General features: G+C 46.1%; 1 protein-coding gene and 1 pseudogene across 9 annotated transcripts; one reads left to right on the top strand and one right to left on the bottom strand.

The window, feature by feature from the left end:
* The first annotated feature begins 316 nt into the window (after positions 1-316).
* Positions 317-10,507, top strand: LOC120041902 (annotated as a pseudogene).
* Positions 10,508-12,294: 1,787 nt separating this feature from the next.
* On the bottom strand, positions 12,295-17,592 carry LOC120041900. Of its 9 annotated transcripts, none has more exons than XM_038986766.1 (3): positions 17,478-17,592; positions 13,707-13,768; positions 12,295-13,469 (listed from the first exon to the last, which is right to left on the bottom strand). In XM_038986766.1, exons 2-3 carry the CDS (start codon positions 13,728-13,730, stop codon positions 12,450-12,452), a joined length of 1,044 nt encoding a protein of 347 aa, XP_038842694.1. In that variant the 5' UTR covers positions 13,731-13,768; positions 17,478-17,592; the 3' UTR covers positions 12,295-12,449. The 9 variants fall into 9 exon arrangements, with proteins under 9 accessions (XP_038842694.1, XP_038842690.1, XP_038842695.1 ...); XM_038986762.1 differs by having other exon boundaries at positions 13,644-13,768; XM_038986767.1 differs by lacking the exon at positions 17,478-17,592 and adding an exon at positions 14,588-14,771.
* Positions 17,593-19,324: the final 1,732 nt, after the last annotated feature.

Genomic DNA, 19,324 nt, shown 5'->3' on the forward strand with positions numbered 1-19,324 from the left:
GGACTCCAGTCCACAGTACCTCGTCTCCTCCAGGGCTCCAGTCCACAGTACCTCATCTCCTCCAGGACTCCAGTCCACAGTACCTCGTCTCCTCCAGGACTCCAGTCCACAGTACCTCATCTCCTCCAGGACTCCAGTCCACAGTACCTCGTCTCCTCCAGGGCTCCAGTCCACAGTACCTCATCTCCTCCAGGGCTCCAGTCCACAGTACCTCATCTCCTCCAGGACTCAGTCCACAGTACCTCATCTCCTCCAGGGCTCCAGTCCACAGTACCTCATCTCCTCCAGGGCTCCAGTCCACAGTACCTCATCTCCTCCAGGACTCCAGTCCACAGTACCTCGTCTCCTCCAGGGCTCCAGTCCACAGTACCTCGTCTCCTCCAGGACTCCAAAAAGGTAAGGGGCTGTCTCTCTGCTCGAGGCTGGGTAAGGGTGCTCTCAGTTGAGGGGTTTCAGAGTGCTTCTTTGCAGAATTATAATAAAATATGAAAGAGTTGTGTGTAGGACTAGGAATATCTGTGTTTGTTTTGTGTGTGTTGCTACGTGAGAAGGGAAAAGACTTAGAAGAGGGGTGTTTTTTAAATTGGTTTAGAGAACAGCACCAGTCACCCTGCCTCTTCTAACTCTGTCTTGTGTGCCTAATGATAGATGTGTACACACAGACAGAGCTGTTAGATGTGTACACACAGACAGAGCTGTTAGATGTGTACACACAGACAGTGCTGTTAGATGTGTACACACAGACAGCGCTGTTAGATGTGTACACACAGACAAGAGCTGTTAGATGTGTACACACAGACAGCGCTGTTAGATGTGTACACACAGACAGAGCTGTTAGATGTGTACACACAGACAGCTCTGTTAGATGTGTACACACAGACAGCGCTGTTAGATGTGTACACACAGACAGAGCTGTTAGATGTGTACACACAGACAGCGCTGTTAGATGTGTACACACAGACAGCGCTGTTAGATGTGTACACAGACAGCGCTGTTAGATGTGTACACACAGACAGCGCTGTTAGATGTGTTACACACAGACAGAGGCAAACTGTACTTACATTTTAAGTCATTTAGCAGACGCTCTTATCCAGAGCGACTTACAAATTGGTGCATTCACCTTATGATATCCAGTGGAACAACCACTTTACAATAGTGCATCTAACTCTTTTAAGGGGGGGGGGGGTTAGAAGGATTACTTTATCCTATCCTAGGTATTCCTTAAAGAGGTGGGGTTTCAGGTGTCTCCGGAAGGTGGTGATTGACTCCGCTGACCTGGCGTCGTGAGGGAGTTTGTTCCACCATTGGGGTGCCAGAGCAGCAAACAGTTTTGACTGGGCTGAGCGGGAACTGTACTTCCTCAGAGGTAGGGAGGCGAGCAGGCCAGAGGTGGATGAACGCAGTGCCCTTGTTTGGTTGTAGGGCCTGATTCAGAGCCTGAAGGTACGGACGGTGCCGTTCCCTCACAGCTCCGTAGGCAAGCACCATGGTCTTGTAGCGGATGCGAGCTTCAACTGGAAGCCAGTGGAGAGAGTGGAGGAGCGGGGGTGACGTGAGAGAACTTGGGAAGGTTGAACACCAGACGGGCTGCGGCGTTCTGATGAGTTGTAGGGGTTAATGGCACAGGCAGGGAGCCCAGCCAACAGCGGTTGCAGTAATCCAGACGGGAGATGACAAGTGCCGGATTAGGACCTGCGCCGCTTCCTGTGTGAGGCAGGGTCGTACTCTGCGAATGTTGTAGAGCATGAACCTACAGGGAACGGTCACCGCCTTGATGTTTAGTTGAGAACGACAGGGTGTTGTCAGGATCACGCCAAGGTTCTTAGCACTCTGGGAGGAGGACACAATGGAGTTGTCAACCGTGATGGCGAGATCATGGAACGGGCAGTCCTTCCCCGGGAGGAAGAGCAGCTCCGTCTTGCCGAGGTTCAGCTTGAGGTGGTGATCCGTCATCCACACTGATATGTCTGCCAGACATGCAGAGATGCGATTCGCCACCTGGTTATCAGAAGGGGGAAAGGAGAAGATTCATTGTGTGTCGTCTGCATAGCAATGATAGGAGAGACCATGTGAGGATATGACAGAGCCAAGTGACTTGGTGATTATAGCGAGAATAGGAGGGGCCTAGAACAGAGCCCTGGGGACACCAGTGGTGAGAGCACGTGGGGCGGAGACAGTTCTCGCACGCCACCTGGTAGGAGCGACCTGTCAGGTAGGACGCAATCCAAGCGTGGGCCGCGCCGGAGACTGCCCAACTCGGAGAGGGTGGAGAGGAGGATCTGATGGTTCACAGTATCAAAGGCAGCCGATAGGTCTAGAAGGATGAGAGCAGAGGAGAGAGAGTTAGCTTTTAGCAGTGCGGAGCGCCTCCGTGACACAGAGAAGAGCAGTCTCAGTTGAATGACTAGTCTTGAAACCTGACTGATTTGGATCAAGAAGGTCATTCTGAGAGAGAGATAGCAGGAGAGCTGGCCAAGGACGGCACGTTCAAGAGTTTTGGAGAGAAAGAAAGAAGGATACTGGTCTGTAGTTGTTGACATCAGAGGGATCGAGTGTAGGTTTTTTCAGAAGGGGTGCAACTCTCGCTCTCTGAAGACGGAAGGGACGTAGCCCAGCGGTCCAAGGATTAGTTGGTGAGCGAGGTGAGGTAAGGGAGAAGGTCTCCGGAAATGGTCTGGAGAAGAGAGGAGGTGATAGGGTCAAGCGGGCAGGTTGTTGGCGGCGGCGGCCGTCACAAGACGCGAGATTTCATCTGGAGAGAGAGGGGAGAAAGAGGTCAAAGCACAGGGTAGGGCAGTGTGAGCAGAACCAGTGGTGTCGTTTGACTTAGCAAACGAGGATCGGATGTCGTCGACCTTCTTTTCAAAATGGTTGACGAAGTCATCTGCAGAGAGGGAGGAGGGGGGGGGGGGGGGAGGAGGATTCAGGAGGGAGGAGAAGGTGGCAAAGAGCTTCCTAGGGTTAGAGGCAGATGCTTGGAATTTAGAGTGGTAGAAAGTGGCTTTAGCAGCAGAGACAGAAGAGGAGAATGTAGAGAGGAGGCAGTGAAAGGATGCCAGGTCCGCAGGGAGGCGAGTTTTCCTCCATTTCCGCTCGGCTGCCCGGAGCCCTGTTCTGTGAGCTCGCAATGAGTCGTCGAGCCACGGAGCAGGAGGGGAGGACCGAGCCGGCCTGGAGGATAGGGGACATAGTTAGTCAAAGGATGCAGAAAGGGAGGAGAGGAGGGTTGAGGAGGCAGAATCAGGAGATAGGTTGGAGAAGGTTTGAGCAGAGGGAAGAGATGATAGGATGGAAGAGGAGAGAGTAGCGGGGGGGGGGAGAGCGAAGGTTGGGACGGCGCGATACCATCCGAGTAGGGGCAGTGTGGGAAGTGTTGGATGAGAGCGAGAGGGAAAAGGATACAAGGTAGTGGTCGGAGACTTGGAGGGGAGTTGCAATGAGATTAGTGGAAGAACAGCATCTAGTAAAGATGAGGTCAAGCGTATTGCCTGCCTTGTGAGTAGGGGGGGAAGGTGAGAGGGTGAGGTCAAAAGAGGAGAGGAGTGGAAAGAAGGAGGCAGAGAGGAATGAGTCAAAGGTAGACGTGGGGAGGTTAAAGTCACCCAGAACTGTGAGAGGTGAGCCATCCTCAGGAAAGGAACTTATCAAGGCGTCAAGCTCATTGATGAACTCTCTAAGGGAACCTGGAGGGCGATAAATGATAAGGATGTTAAGCTTGAAAGGGCTGGTAACTGTGACAGCATGGAATTCAAAGGAGGCGATAGACAGATGGGTCAGGGGAGAAGGAGAGAATGTCCACTTGGGAGAGATGAGGATCCCAGTGCCACCACCCCGCTGACCAGAAGCTCTCTGGGTGTGCGAGAACACGTGGGCAGACGAGGAGAGAGCAGTAGGAGTAGCAGTGTTATCTGTGGTAATCCATGTTTCCGTCAGTGCCAAGAAGTCGAGGGACTGGAGGGAAGCATAGGCTGAGATGAACTCTGCCTTGTTGGCCGCAGATCGGCAGTTCCAGAGGCTGCCGGAGACCTGGAACTCCACGTGGGTCGTGCGCGCTGGGACCACCAGGTTAGAGTGGCAGCGGCCACGCGGTGTGAAGCGTTTGTATGGTCTGTGCAGAGAGGAGAGAAGAGGGATAGACAGACACATAGTTGACAGGCTACAGAAGAGGCTACGCTAATGCAAAGGAGATTGGAATGACAAGTGGACTACACGTCTCGAATGTTCAGAAAGTTAAGCTTACATTGCAAAAAATCTTATTGACTAAAATTATACGGTACTGCTGGCTGGTGAAGTAGGCTAGCTAGCAGTGGCTGCGTTGTTGACTTTGTTTGAAAGTGTAGCTGGCTAGGTAACCTCGATAACTGGCTAGGTAACCTCGATAATTACTCTAAACTACACAATTATCTTGGATACAAAGACAGCAAAGACAACTATGTAGCTAGCTAACACTACACTAATCAAGTCGTTCCGTTGTAATGTAATAGTTTCTACAGTGCTGCTACAGTGCTGCTATTCGGTAGAAGTTGGCTAGCTGGCTAGCTAGCAGTGTTGACTAGGTAGGAGAACGGCGGCGCGGCAGACGAAAATAGCTGGCTAGCTAACCTCGATAATTACTCTAAACTACACAATTATCTTAGATAGAAAGACAGCAAAGACAACTATGTAGCTAGCTAACACTACACTAATCAAGTCGTTCCGTTGTAATGTAATAGTTTCTACAGTGCTGCTATTCGGTAGAAGTTGGCTAGCTGGCTAGCTAGCAGTGTTGACTACGTTAGAAGGACGAAAATAGCTGGCTAGCTAACCTCGATAATTACTCTAAACTACACAATTAACTACACAACTACACAATTATCTTTGATACAAAGACGGCTATGTAGCTAGCTAAGAAAAAATTGCTAAGATCAAACAAATCAAACCGTTGTACTGTAATGAAATGAAATGAAATGTAATACTACCTGTGGAGCGAAGCGAAATGCGACTACTCGCTCCAACACATCAGTGAATTTGATAGCTAACCAAACCATGTTATCATTTATGGGGAAATGTCCAGCTGTTTTGTGAGATGTTGGATTAAGGAAATGAAAATAAAGCCTTGCGTAAATGATTAACTGACTAGGATGTGTGAGTTTGGGTTTCTGCCCATTGTAAATGGGTATAGTAAAGGTCAGGTTTGGGGTCAATTCGAATTGAAGTCAGTTAGTTCAGGAAGTAATCTGAAAAAATCTATATTCAATGACTTCTCAATAAAAAAAATTAAAAGATGTTAAATGTTTTACATTTAAAAATAAAATCACTGTGTGTGTCTTTAATTCTAATTAACCCTGGTAAATATTGACAACCAGATTATAATATCCTCTGGGAAATGGCTAGAAGTGATGGTGAACTGGTGTGTGTGTTATGTGTTTAGTAGATATGGTGTATTAGCGTTTGTGAAAAACAGCTGGTCCAATTGCATAATTCTCTGCATTGTTGGAAAGGGCCTATAAGTGAGCATTTCACTGTTCTTTATGAAGCATGTGACAAATACAATTTGATTTGATTACCATAATGAACTTTCCCAACTTCACAGTACAGCCCCCCAACTCACAGTCTGTCTGTCTGTCTGTCTGTCTGTCTGTCTGTCTGTCTGTCTGTCTGTCTGTCTGTCTGTCTGTCTGTCTGTCTGTCTGTCTGTCTGTCTGTCTGTCTTCTCTCTCTCTCTCTGTCCTCTCTGTCTCTCTCTCTGTCTCTCTCTGTCTCTCAAATACGGTTTGACACGCATTAACACACAGACCTCTTTTGCATCATTTTATCTTGTCAATCACATTAGCAAGAAACACCTCATCTAAGAATTTAAACTTCCCTTGATGGCCCACCCAACTTTAACTGTCTTGATCAGTCTCTCTCTCTCTCTTTACTCTCTCTCTCACACACACCATACAGCGAGCGGGCAGTCTGTATCAGGCTCCATTGTGTAGTGTATTTGGCAGCTGATTGTTGTTCTGTTTGGCATCCCTAATGGCCCCATGTTACCTTTTGTAGTGGACTACTGTTGACCAGGGCCCATAGGGTAGAGGACTACTGTTGACCAGGGCCCATAGGGTAGAGGACTACTGTTGACCAGGGCCCATAGGGTAGAGGACTACTGTTGACCAGGGCCCATAGGGTAGAGGACTACTGTTGACCAGGGCCCATAGGGTAGAGGACTACTGTTGACCAGGGCCCATAGGGTAGAGTACTACTGTTGACCAGGGCCCATAGGGTAGAGTACTACTGTTGACCAGGGCCCATAGGGTAGTGTTACAGATACAAGTATTCTGTGTGTATCCTGTGTGTATTTCTTTTCTCTCCTTCTCCCCTACTCACAGGTGACAATCATCATTCCCCAATCAGTCATCAATCAGTCGCTAATCGGAAGACACCTGCTCCTTTTCCCTTACCCAATCACAACCGCTCAATCTCTCTGTAAATGCCATATGTTTGTAGATATCTTGTGTGGTTTAGGATACATGTCACTTTGTCCCCACCTGTGAGTATTGTTTTTGGTTATGGTGTTGGAGTGTTTGTTTGATGGTGGGAAAAGGGTGTAACCAGACAGGTCGCCCATGGGCATACACTACCCGTAGGTAAACTGTTAAATACACTAGTTAGAACTGGGCGGACCACCCCCTGTATTTTTGGTTAGTTAGCTGTTGTTGAAATAGGCTAGTCTAGTTTAGGGGTGTTTTTGGATTATTATTCATTCTTTCCTTGGGTCCAACTCAGCCCCTTTTCCTGCCCCCCTTTACCGTGTGTTTAGAAATAAAACCTGAGTGTTTGACAGTAATTAAGTTGTCTGTGTTATTTCGTTCTCACCGTTACTTTGTCACTGTTACACTTTGCATGAGTTATGTTACGGGTCTCGTTACCATCCCCCCCTAGACTGTCGGGCCAAAGGGATTCGTAACAGGTAGTGGACTACTGTTGACCAGGGCCCATAGGGTAGAGTACTACTGTTGACCAGGGCCCATAGGGTAGAGGACTACTGTTGACCAGGGTCCATGGGGTAGAAGACTACTGTTGACCAATAGAGAAGGTGGGGGCAGAGACATGTGTTTTCTAAATGTGAAAACACAGCACCAGTCACACTACCTTTTAACTCTGTCTTGGTGCCTAATGTTTGACAGAGCTGTTAGATGTGTACACACAGAGTGGAAAACTGTACTCACACATCAGTGAATTTGATAGCTAACCAAACCATGATAGGGTAGAATACCCAGGGCCCATTATGTGGACATGTCCAGCTGTTCTGTGAGATGTTGGATTAAGGAAATGAAAATGAATCCTTGTGTAAATGTTTAACTGACTAGGGTGTGTGAGTTATGGTTCCTGCCCATGGTAAATGGGTATAGTAAAGGTCAGGTTTGGGGTCAATTTGAATTGAGGTCAGTCAGTTCAGGAAGTAATCTGAAATAATCTATATTCAATGACTTCTCAATAAATGGAAGAGGAGAAGCTACTTATTTAAAAAGTTGTAACATTTTGTATTTAAAATTCAAAACACTTCCTGAAATGGGTGTCTTTAATTCTATTAAGCCCACTGTTGACCAGGGCCCATGGGGTAGTGTACTACTGTTGACCAGGGCCCATGGGGTAGTGTACTACTGTTGACCAGGGCCCATGGGGTAGTGTACTACTGTTGACCAGGGCCCATGGGGTAGTGTACTACTGTTGACCAGGGCCCATGGGGTAGTGTACTACTGTTGACCAGGGCCCATGGGGTAGTGTACTACTGTTGACCAGGGCCCATAGGACTCCGGTTATTAAAAGTAGTGAACGACAGTATATAGGGAATAGGCTGTTCCCTCTAATGTTTTCATCACTGAGCAAATTTCAGGTCTGCTGAGCGTAACCTTCAACATTCTGTTTAACTTCTGGTGCGTGTTTACTGTGAGCACTGAGGCTGTACCCACTTTAAGTTAGTTTTAACCAGGGGCGCAACTTTCACTGGGGACATGTCCCCCCACATTCTGAAATTCCATTTTGAACCCCCCAGTTTTATCATTGGAATGTGATACAAAACGAGGCAACGGTGTGCTTTAGGACCATGCGGACGCCTCCGAGCCGTCAGGTAGGTTGTTTGGAGTGTTTATCCGAGTGGATAAAAATAATACAACTATGTCCCCCCACTTATAAAACCAAAGTTGCGCCCCTGGTTTTAACAGTGACATTGACTGCAGGAAAGGGCTGCCTCTGTATTTTGTATTGTCAATTGATGTGTCATTGTAGATTGACACTTAAACGTTTTCTAACTGACTCTAACTGTTGATCATTCACCAGTAACATAGACCAGGGTTAGGGTTATTCTGATAGATTTAGTGGGTGTGTGGCATTCATTAGTGGTGGTGTTGTTATAGGCTTGTACTACTCAGAGTCTACAGGCCAAGTCTTTGTCCCATGAAATGTCACCAAACTCTCTCTCTCTCTCAGTATGGAGAAGAGCCAGTATGGACCCCCGCAGGATGGTCTGCTCCCCCCGGCCTCCCAGCGGGCTACCAGGGAAGTGGAGGGGGAACAGCCTACCCCCCCTCAGCCTGGCTTCCAGGGTGGTAAGAGATCAGATCTACACTGATACTCTTAGGGACAGTTTAAGCTTACACTCTTAGAAAATAAGGTGCTATCTAGAACCTTCCTGGAACCTGAAAGGGTTTTTGGAACCTAAAAGGGTTCATCTTGGAACCTAAAAGGGTGCTCCTATGGGGACATTTTATGTGTGTGTGATGATAGCCATAGATGTCATGAACATCATTGTTAAGGGCTGGCCAACCACTCTGTATCCCTGGGTTTGTAATAAATGACAGTGTATTGATGTATTTATTTATCCCTTGTTTATCAGGTCCCCAACCCGGCATGTACCCACCACCTCCCCAACCCGGCATGTACCCACCACCTCCCCAAGCCTGCACGGGCATGGCACAACCTACAAACGCCCCCAGTGGTGAGTCACACACACACTGAAGAAAACTCCTGTGTGACCAAAACTACCTCAATCGGGTACCCCTACTCCTACCCCGTGAAAAGAGAACCAAGTTGTACACACACAAGGTATTGGCTGGACGTCCTGGCCATAGCAACACCCATCCTTAGCAACCCTTCTAATCCTCTACCCTCTGTGGGGGTGTGAAATATAGAACAAAGAACACAATTTTGGGGGGGGCCTAATTGGTTCTATCCTGTTCTGTTCTGTTATATTGTGTATTGTCCGGTTCTGCCCAGTTCTATCTGGTTCTGACCAGTATTTCCCTCTCCCTACAGTAACCTGGGTGGTGGTGATTCTTTCAAGTTCTATCTGGATCTAACCAGTATTCTCTTCCCTCTGCAGTAACTGTAGGAGTAATTGATACATATTTAGGTAGATATCACACTATTAAACAATAGACAGGTGTACACTAGAAAATAGGAGAAGATGGCAGACGTGAGTGCATTTGCCATTCTGGTAAATACAGGAAACCAAAGATTAGCAGATGGCCAAAGTCATACGTGCTTTAAAGTACATGTATGGAAAAAGCAGGACACCATTATGAAGATAAAATTGACAGGAACAGCCATAAGTGCTTAGGGTAAAGGCCATAAGTGCTTAGGGCAAGATAGACATATATTAATTTTAGGGGACAAGGGGGTCCTGCCCCCATTATAATCTAATCAAGAGCGGATACAGGCGTTATTGGGCGTAGACAAGCAGGAAGCCTGAAATGAAGGATAATGGTGGCAGATGACCATAGGAGAAGTAATTTAATTAATGTATGTAATGATCTCATGTGTGTGGATGTGTATAAAGAGCGAACCAGTGCTCTGGGAAGGGGTGGGATCCGCGGATCGTTCCGGCTTGTGATACATAGTATTAAAAGTCTATTTGAATTTACAAGTTCTTGTAAGTGTTATGGTTTGAACCGATTTTCCACGACATAACCCAGGTGGTGGTTCTGTCCAGTTCTATCTGGTTCTAACCAGTATTCTCCTCCCTCTGCAGTAACCCAGGTGGTGGTGATGCAGCAGCTGCTGCCTAGAGACGTACCCGGCCAGATGACGTGTCCCCACTGTCAGGTCCAGGTTCTGACAGAGACCACACACACCCCTGGACTGCGCACCTGGGTCATCTGTGGAGTCCTCGGCGTCTTAATGTAAGTTGGTACACGTGGCAAACATTCTTTTTTTTCTCTCTCTCATAAACACACATACACTGTAGAGATGGATACACACACTGAATCCCTTCTCTCGCTCTACCCCACCTCCGTCTCTGTCTCTGTCTCTCTCTCTCTCTAGGTGCTGGCCATGCTGTTTGATTCCGTTCTGTGTTGACTCCTGTAAGGATGTAGAACACCACTGCCCCAACTGCAAGAGAGTGATCCACATCCACAAACACATGTGAACAGACCAAGATGACACCTGCCACAAAGTGATCCACATCCACAACTAGCCCCGGCCCACAGCCACTGCTGCCACAAAGTGATCCATTCCAATACACCATTACTCTACTCTACACTACTACACTACACCACTAGTCTACACTACACCACAAGTCTACACTACACCACTAGTCTACACTACACCACTAGTCTACACTACACCACTAGTCTACACTACACCACTAGTCTACATCACAACTCTACACCACTAGTCTACACTACACCACTAGTCTACACTACACCACTAGTTTACACTACACCACTAGTCTACATCACAACTCTACACCACTAGTTTACACTACACCACTAGTCTACATCACAACTCTACACCACTAGTCTACACTACACCACTAGTCTACACTATACCACTAGTCTACATCACAGCTCTACACCACTACTCTACACCACTAGTAGGTCAAGAACGCTTTTAGTACCTGAGTAATGGTGACTCATTTCCAACCATAACTCATACACACACACATACACTTGTGAAGCAATGTGCTCCTCATGAAAATATAAATATCTGTGGTGAGAAGTCAGTGTAAAGACAATAGTCTGTCTGTGGCTGAGATGACTACTGGAAGACCAGCTTAACATTGACTAGTGTCAGTGTGTAACAATCTAAGGCCACTTCTAGCAGACCTTTTACACTGATTGTAATGTATGTTTTCTTTCATTCTGTATTTGTATTGACATTGGTATTGATTGGTTGTTGGGTTTTTTAAAGGCACAGTCCACAGTTGAAACAATAAAAAAGCTGAACCCCGCCTCTGTTTTTGTAAAAAGCTGCGGGATGGGGCTGGAGAAATGTAACTGCTCTCAAAGACAGAGCTATGCATGCAATGACTGACCATCCAACGTTATAGCTTTATCCATGTTTTGAGGCTATACAGTGTTTGTTTACATTTACAAACATTGGAGCAAAACCAGCTTATATTTTGGGTTCTGATGGGGTACAACAGTTGAACTAAGCAGTCATAAGTTATATTCTTCAAGATCCAAAAAAATAATGTATTAACTGTGGATTGCCCCTTTAATTGATTAACAATAATTGTTCTAATAAAGTTAATAATAACTTTGACTTTTGAGACGATAGTGGCCCTTGTTTCCAGAAACACACACACACACACTTTTATATTTCTTTCTAAAATGTATTCACCTGAAAAAAGGCCTGTGTTAGGTGTTCTAATGACCTTTTTTCCAAACGCCAATGGACCAATGCTAGTTAAGTAATGACTGTCTGGTCTGCATTATGTTCTAATAGTCTAACTGAAGATTACTCATCATGATGATACTGTTTGATGCTCTGTCTGCTCACCAAAAACCAAATTTTCCAACCCCAACAATTTGTTTATAGAGAACTAACAGCATAACCACTATGTCTAAATCCCCCACACACACCATACAGACACACACCATACAGACACACGAACACACACACCATACAGACACACGAACACACACACCATACACACACCATACACACACACACTATCTGTATTTCAATGTAAAGCATCTCTTTGATAATACTTCCTGTTGACCCAACCAAGTGACCTTTCACCTCTGATCATGCTGTACCCTCTATGTAGCCAGTTAAGATGCGGGAGGGGTTCACCGACACAGCTGATATAACCTACAGCAGGTATTCCCAAACAAAAATGTGATTCACATTTCAAAAACACGTTTTATATGTAAGATGGTTAAATAAATATCAAATTTATTGAATTTATTATATTATTTTGTGCCCTTGTCCTATAAGAGCTCTTTGTCAATTCCCATGAGCCAGGTTGTGACAAACTCACACTCATTCTTATGTTTAAGAAATGTATCATATAGTGTGTGTGTGGCAGGCTTACAATGATGGCAAAAAACATTTGAGAGTGTGCTGACCCTGGTGCTAGAGGGGGTACAGCTGGAGGTTGAATGTTTGAAGGGGTACAGGACTATAAAAAGTTTGGGAACCACTGACCTAGAGGATTACGGGAGAAAGGGATGGAGTGAAGGAGACTTAGAGAAAATAAGTCAGAGACTTATTGAATAACTGCAGTTGACATAGCTAAGTAAATGGAAGAATACACTTATTGCAATGTGGATGGCTCTTAAAAGAGCCTTTGGTTGTGCATAGTGTAGTCTGGTGTTGCCAGGGAACAGCATCCTCTTTGAAGAAGTAGGAGGTGAAGGTCTCCTGCACAGATTGCCTCCTGTGCTGCGTTGTTGGCCCCCATCCTGGCAACATCCTGCAGAGCAGCAGACCTCTCCTCTGGCACATGGTGGAGAGCAGCAGACCTCTCCTCTGGCACATGGTGGAGAGCAGCAGACCTCTCCTCTGGCACATGGTGGAGAGCAGCAGACCTCTCCTCTGGCACATGGTGGAGAGCTGCAGGTCCCCTCCTCTGGCACATGGTGGAGAGCAGCAGACCTCTCCTCTGGCACATGCTGGAGAGCAGCAGACCTCTCCTCTGGCACATGGTGGAGATCTGCAGACCTCTCCTCTGGCACATGGTGGAGAGCAGCAGACCTCTCCTCTGGCACATGGTGGAGAGCAGCAGACCTCTCCTCTGGCACATGGTGGAGAGCAGCAGACCTCTCCTCTGGCACATGGTGGAGAGCAGCAGACCTCTCCTCTGGCACATGGTGGAGAGCAGCAGACCTCTCCTCTGGCACATGATGGGGAGCAGCAGACCTCTCCTCTGGCACATGGTGGAGAGCAGCAGACCTCTCCTCTGGCACATGGTGGAGAGCAGCAGACCTCTCCTCTGGCACATGATGGGGAGCAGCAGACCTCTCCTCTGGCACATGGTGGAGAGCAGCAGACCTCTCCTCTGGCACATGATGGAGAGCAGCAGACCTCTCCTCTGGCACATGGTGGAGAGCTGCAGGTCCCCTCCTGTTCATCATCATGAAGTTATGCAGGACACAGGTAGCCTTCACAGATGCCTGAAATCCCCCACGAGACCAGGTGGCCCTGGTCACCCAACTGTGCAGTGCCCTACACAGTGACTGTAGGCAATCGTTTTGAAGAAATCTCAAGTTGCAAGGCATCTGTAGGAATATGGAAGATAATGTCATTAGACACTTAGGTCACCAGGTCATTGTGGATTACTAAAGTATAATATATCTTATAACAAACATGATAGCATTGGATAGATGCATGTGTAGCATGTGACAACAGCAGCATCATATCAAGGATAGCGTCACAAATGAATACATAAATACCACTTGAAGCTTGATGATGACTTGATCATTTGAATCAGCTAAGGCAAAAATAAAAATGTGCACCCCAGGAACAGGACTGGGAACCATTGCTCTTCATCTGCAGACAGGGTTTCACAGCTCTGTATCTGAGGACAGAAAACAGACTTCATTATACTAAAATTAGACCGCACTGAATATTATGTTACTATTATCTCCGTCCTCACTTCTTACTATGGAGTGGAACTACACAACAGTACCTGCCCAACCAGAATAGCCTACTCTACCTTCTTTGACAGTTGGAGCAGCTATCCTTTCACTCTCTTCCATGGCTGTTAGCTAGCTACCTACAAATGCATTTGGAGTTTGTTTTACAATTACATCATGATAGCCATTATGAAGTTAGGTAACTGGTGATATTTAATTCCGTTAGTCGTTGAGCGTTCTTAATGGACATTGTTAATGAAGTTGTAAGAGGTCTTATTTGTTTTTACTAACAAGCTAGCAATAAGTTGCATAGTAACAGCATCAACTAACGAATTGGAAGGATACCGTTCGTTTAGTTTCCTAAAATTAACTAATAGTATATACACTCATTTAATATGTAGTATACAGTATGTTATGGGTATTCGAACACAGGTATAGTCTTTTCCCCAAAGTGTATTTACTTACTTGAATAGGTTCATACAGCATCAATGTGGACGATTGGAAACAGGGCAGCAACGTTCGTCACCAGAGCGGTTTAAAGCACGCTACTATTTAACTGTCTTTAAACTGGTTTCCCATTTAATAACCAGATCGTCATACAAACTTACTATGTTGAATTATTGTTATAATATAAATGACGACGCGACACACAGCTTTTGTTTCTTATATCCCATATTTAGTGTCTTAGCTCTTATTACTTATTTATATAAGAAGAAAGAATCTGAATACAAGAAATGGACAATTTCAAATTCCAACATGACCTTCTTGTAGTTGCTGCAAAACCTGATGTTGGCATTTCTGGGGTATCATGACTCTCATTCCCCACATCAAACATCCTTGGTACGTTGTAATTTCCTTTCTCCGCTGGAAATACGGAGTCAGCTCCTCTCTGCCTGTAGCTGGCCATCCTGACATGGTGTAGGTGAACACTTTTGACAAGGTCACATCTTTGGTCATTTCTGGAAATACTCTCTCTCTGCCTGTAGCTGGCCATACTGTGTAGGTGAACACTGACAAGGTCACATCTGTCTGATAGTGCTACCGGTAGTGCCTCGAGCTGAGCGGTATGGAAAATGTCCACTGCATCCACACTCCTTTGTCTTTCTCTTGTACACGGCAGTCTGGATAATCCATCTGCATTTGTGTGGAGGGACGACGGCTTCAACTCAATGTCATACATTCATATGACTGGGAGGAACAAGGCATATCGCTGTAACCTGGCTGCTGGCATTCCCAGAATGCCTTTCTTTGGACTGAAAATGGAAAGCAACGGCTGGTGATCCGTAACCAGAGAAACGCTTGCCATATAGGTATGCGTGGAGTGTCTTGACGCCCCACACTAGCGCCAGTGCTTCTTTGTCGATTTGTGAGTAGTTTCTCTGCATCATTCAACGTTCGTGACGCAAATGCAACTGGCCTCTCTGACCCATCTTTCAGTGTGTGTGAAAGGACGGCCCCGCAGCCATAAGGGGACGCATCACAAGCCAACTTCACTGGCAGTTCAGGGTCGTAATGCATCAGGACCTGTTCAGATGTGATGAGCCGTTTTGCCTCAAGAAATGCAGTTTCACACTGTTCTGTCCACCGCCATGTCCTATTCTTTTCCAGGAGCTGATTTAGAGGCTGGAGTACTGCTGAAAGGTTTGGGAGGAATCTTCTGTAGTAATTGATCAGTCCAGTGAAAGATCTCACTTCTGTGATATTTTGTGGTCGTGGTGCCTGTACCACTGCCTCGATTTTGTCCTGTGTTTTGTGCAATCCATTGCGGTCGATTTCATGTCCACAGAAGACAATCTTGTCTTTGAAGAACTCACACTTCTGTAAGTTTGCCTGTAGACACCATACTCTTTCAGTCTTCTCAGGACCTCTTCCAGGTTAGCCAGGTGCTCTTTGTCGGTGCGTCCTGTTATGATACACTGGGTTCCTGGGATTCCTTGCAAAATCTGGTCAATAGTTCGTTGCCAAATGGCTGGGGCCGATGCAATGCCAAAAACCAGGCGGTTATACCTGTATAGACCTTTGTGTGTGTTCATTGTCAGGTACTGTTTGGAGCTCTCTTCAACCGGTAGCTACAGGTAAGCCTGTTTCAGATCGATTTTACTGAAGTGTTTCCCACCAGTAGTGCAGCAAAGATGTCATCCAGGCGTGGCAGGGGGTATTGGTCCACATGCAACATTGAATTCACAGTTACCTTGAAGTCCCCACACATTCTAACAGACCCGTCTTTCTTCACAATAGGAACTATGGGTGTGGCCCATTCGCTTCTGTCCACTTTCGTCAGGATCCCTGTATCCTGCAAGCGATCGATTTCCGCTTCCACCTTTGGTCTCAGGGAGTATGGAACAGATCTGGCTTTGCAGAATTTTGGGGTTGCGTCATCTCTCAGTACAAGTTTTGCTGTGAAGCCTTTTACTGTTCCCATCTGATCACTGTGTTGTATTTCTTCATCAAGTGTTCCAGTGTTTGGTCGGTGCCTTTCTCTTTGGACTGGAACGTGTGGAGCATTTTCAAGTCACACCAGTTCAGCTTCATTTTTGAAAGCCATTCCCTGCCAAATAATGGTGGGCCAGTTCCAGGCACCACATACAGCTGTAACTGCTGTGTTTGCCCCCCATACCGCACTCTGACCTGCAACGCCCCCATTGGGCTCAATCGCTCTCCTGAGTAGGTCTTCAGCAACACATTTGTGTTCTTCAGCTTGATAGCCTTGAAGTGCTCATTGTAGACAGTAGTGGAAATTATAGACACTGCAGATCCTGTGTCCAGCTCCATTTTGAGGGGGTTTGCCTTCGATATCTGGTGTCACCCATATTATGCTACTGCTGGGAGAAGTCACTGTGTTTAACTCCATTGTACCAATTCATCGTTCATCATCTGAATCACTGCCACTGTTCTCTGCTAGTGCATTCACAGACCCTTTATTTCTCAGTTTTCCTGTTGTGACTGAATTTGCTCTGCGTGCTCTTTGAATGTGCCCCCTTCTACTGCATTTGTGACAAATTTCGTCTTTGAAACGGCAGTCCTCTGCTCTGTGACCATCTCCGTCACACCTGTTGCATTTTTCGGCCACACGTGGGCGCTGTCGGCTGCGTGAAAACTTGTGCAGGGAAGTTTGTGATAGGTCAGTCTTTCTTTTACTTTGCAACTCAAATGCATCTTTAGTCGCGATTTCCATAGTCACAGCAATTTCAACAGCCTTTGCAAACGTGATATCTGATTCTGTGAGGAAACGTTTTTGAATGTGTTCATGTTTCAGTCCACAAACAAATCTATCCCTTAATGTGTCATTTAGGTTCTCTCCAAACTGGCAATGTTCAGACAGTTTCTTCAACTCTGCTACAAATGTACTAACACCCTCCCCTCATTCTGATCTCTCTTGTGGAAACGAAAACGTTCCGCGATGAGGAGTGGTTTAGGTGATTTTGCAATATCTCCACAATCTCTGTGAATGTTTTATTTGAGGGCTTCAGAGGGGCAGTCAGATCTCTTAGCAAACTGTACGTTTTGGGCAATTAACTCAACAACGCTGGTACTCCTTGTTCAGCAATGTCGTTTGCAATGAAGTACTGTTCCAGTCGTTCAATGTAAGTTGCCCAGTTTTCTTGCGTGTCATCAAACCTCTATTTTCCCGATGCTAGACATTCTCTTTACCTCCGGCTCCACGGGTCTTTGATCTGCCGCCTCGTTCTCGCTCTCCCCTCGTCGTCACTGCTTGCTAGCTGTTGTGCTACAGGGTCAACATCTTCCTCTCTTAAAGGGTCAACATCTTCCTCTCTTACAGGTCAATCTTCCTCTCTTCAGGGTCAAATCTTCCTCTCTTCCTACGAGCTCCATCTGCATTCGTGATGCACACTGCAGGTATCATCCTCGTCGCCATTGTAGTGTCTTAGCTCTTATGACTTATTTATATAATAAAAAAGACTCTGAATACAAGAAATTGAACTGGAGCTTCACATTTACTAAAACGAGTTAGTACCAGAATAACATAGAACACTGCGCATGACCAAGGGCTCCATTCTTAAAGGGGACATCAGTAATTAACAGAACATAACACCATACGTAACTGTATTGCAGAAATACAGTTTGACATTTGCTATCATTGTTTTCTATGTTGCGTGACGCTTCATAGTTTACGTGGTAACAGTCATTGGTATAATTTAACCATTATCATTCTCAAGTAAATAGTCACGTTCAAAGTAATGTCTTGTTTACGTCTATTCCTCAGCAGTGATGGATGCCGCGGTGTTCTGATAAAGGAGGTCCGACCTGAATCCCAGGGTTAAAATACGGTTCCGGAAGGGCGTTGGGAAATGCCCACTCTCTGTTCACCCCAGTGGAACTCTTTTTCCCTTTGAGGAGTTTAAATAGCGAAGTACAGTTATACATTGATATTGTGTACTGTTATTGTTAAAATAATGCTTGTATTAACGTTATCATTATTGTAGAAATGTAAAACTTGATGGTTAGCAGACTTGCCTTGGAGCTGGCCACTCCCCTTATAGTCTCCGTGGAACGTCCCATCAGTGAGTTGATTTTTGGTTTATGTACGTTCTGTTCCTGCACGTTATAGCGAGTTCTTTTTACGTTAATACTTTATAGGACAGTCCGTTTTTCAAGTCATTTAGCTCTTGCTATATTTTAAAGCACTTTGGTTTATTTCCTTGTCATAATTTGTATCATCCAAGTTTTGATAAATAAAAACCCTTATTGTTTAATTGTGACACTCACTTGATTTGATTGACAGCCTGACTCAGCGTTCTCTTCAACAGAGCCTGGATGCTCCTGATCACTCACTTCCTGTGGCACAAACACAACCATCACGTTATTTTCAGATTGTTTCTAGTGAAATAACGTCTAGGCAACATTTAGTAATGATCAAGTATTTAGGTGAACTAGAGCAAAGACAATCAATATTTTTTTTGTATCGTCAGCAGCTCCTCTTCTACGCGGTCGCTGTTACCGACCGACAGGTTAGGTTATCCGTGGCGATGGCGAACGGGGTCTCGGTGGTCCAGCGCCTTCAACAGCCTTCTCTTCTGCCCCAGGAGGAGGTCTGTCTCGGCCACCAGCTGTTTCATGTGCCGCTGCAGCTCTGACTTCCAGAAGTGGATATTCTGCAGTCTTCGCCCAGGTGCCGCGTCCCCTCAGCTTGGGTGTGCAGAGTCCCGGACTCGGTCTCCTTATACAGTGTTTTGGACTCATGGTGAATCCTCTCTGCGTTGTTTCAGTCTGTAACCACCTGGTGAAGGGTAGAGAAAGCTTGAAGTGCCATTCCTCCGGGATGCCATTACTCTGAACGGTACCCCGCGTAGCCAAGCCAGGGAGGGATACAAGTGTATGTGGGCGGGAGGCCACTCTAAAAGTGTGCAATGCCACAGATGTCTCAAGTTTTGAGGGAGCATGCAATTGGCACGCTGACTGCAGGAATGTTCACCAGAGCTGTTGCCAGATAATTTAATGTTAATTTCTCTACCATAAGCTGCCTCCAACGTTGTTTT

Source organism: Salvelinus namaycush, unplaced genomic scaffold (assembly GCF_016432855.1).
Source record: "Salvelinus namaycush isolate Seneca unplaced genomic scaffold, SaNama_1.0 Scaffold575, whole genome shotgun sequence".
In the NCBI taxonomy this organism is placed as follows: domain Eukaryota; kingdom Metazoa; phylum Chordata; class Actinopteri; order Salmoniformes; family Salmonidae; genus Salvelinus; species Salvelinus namaycush.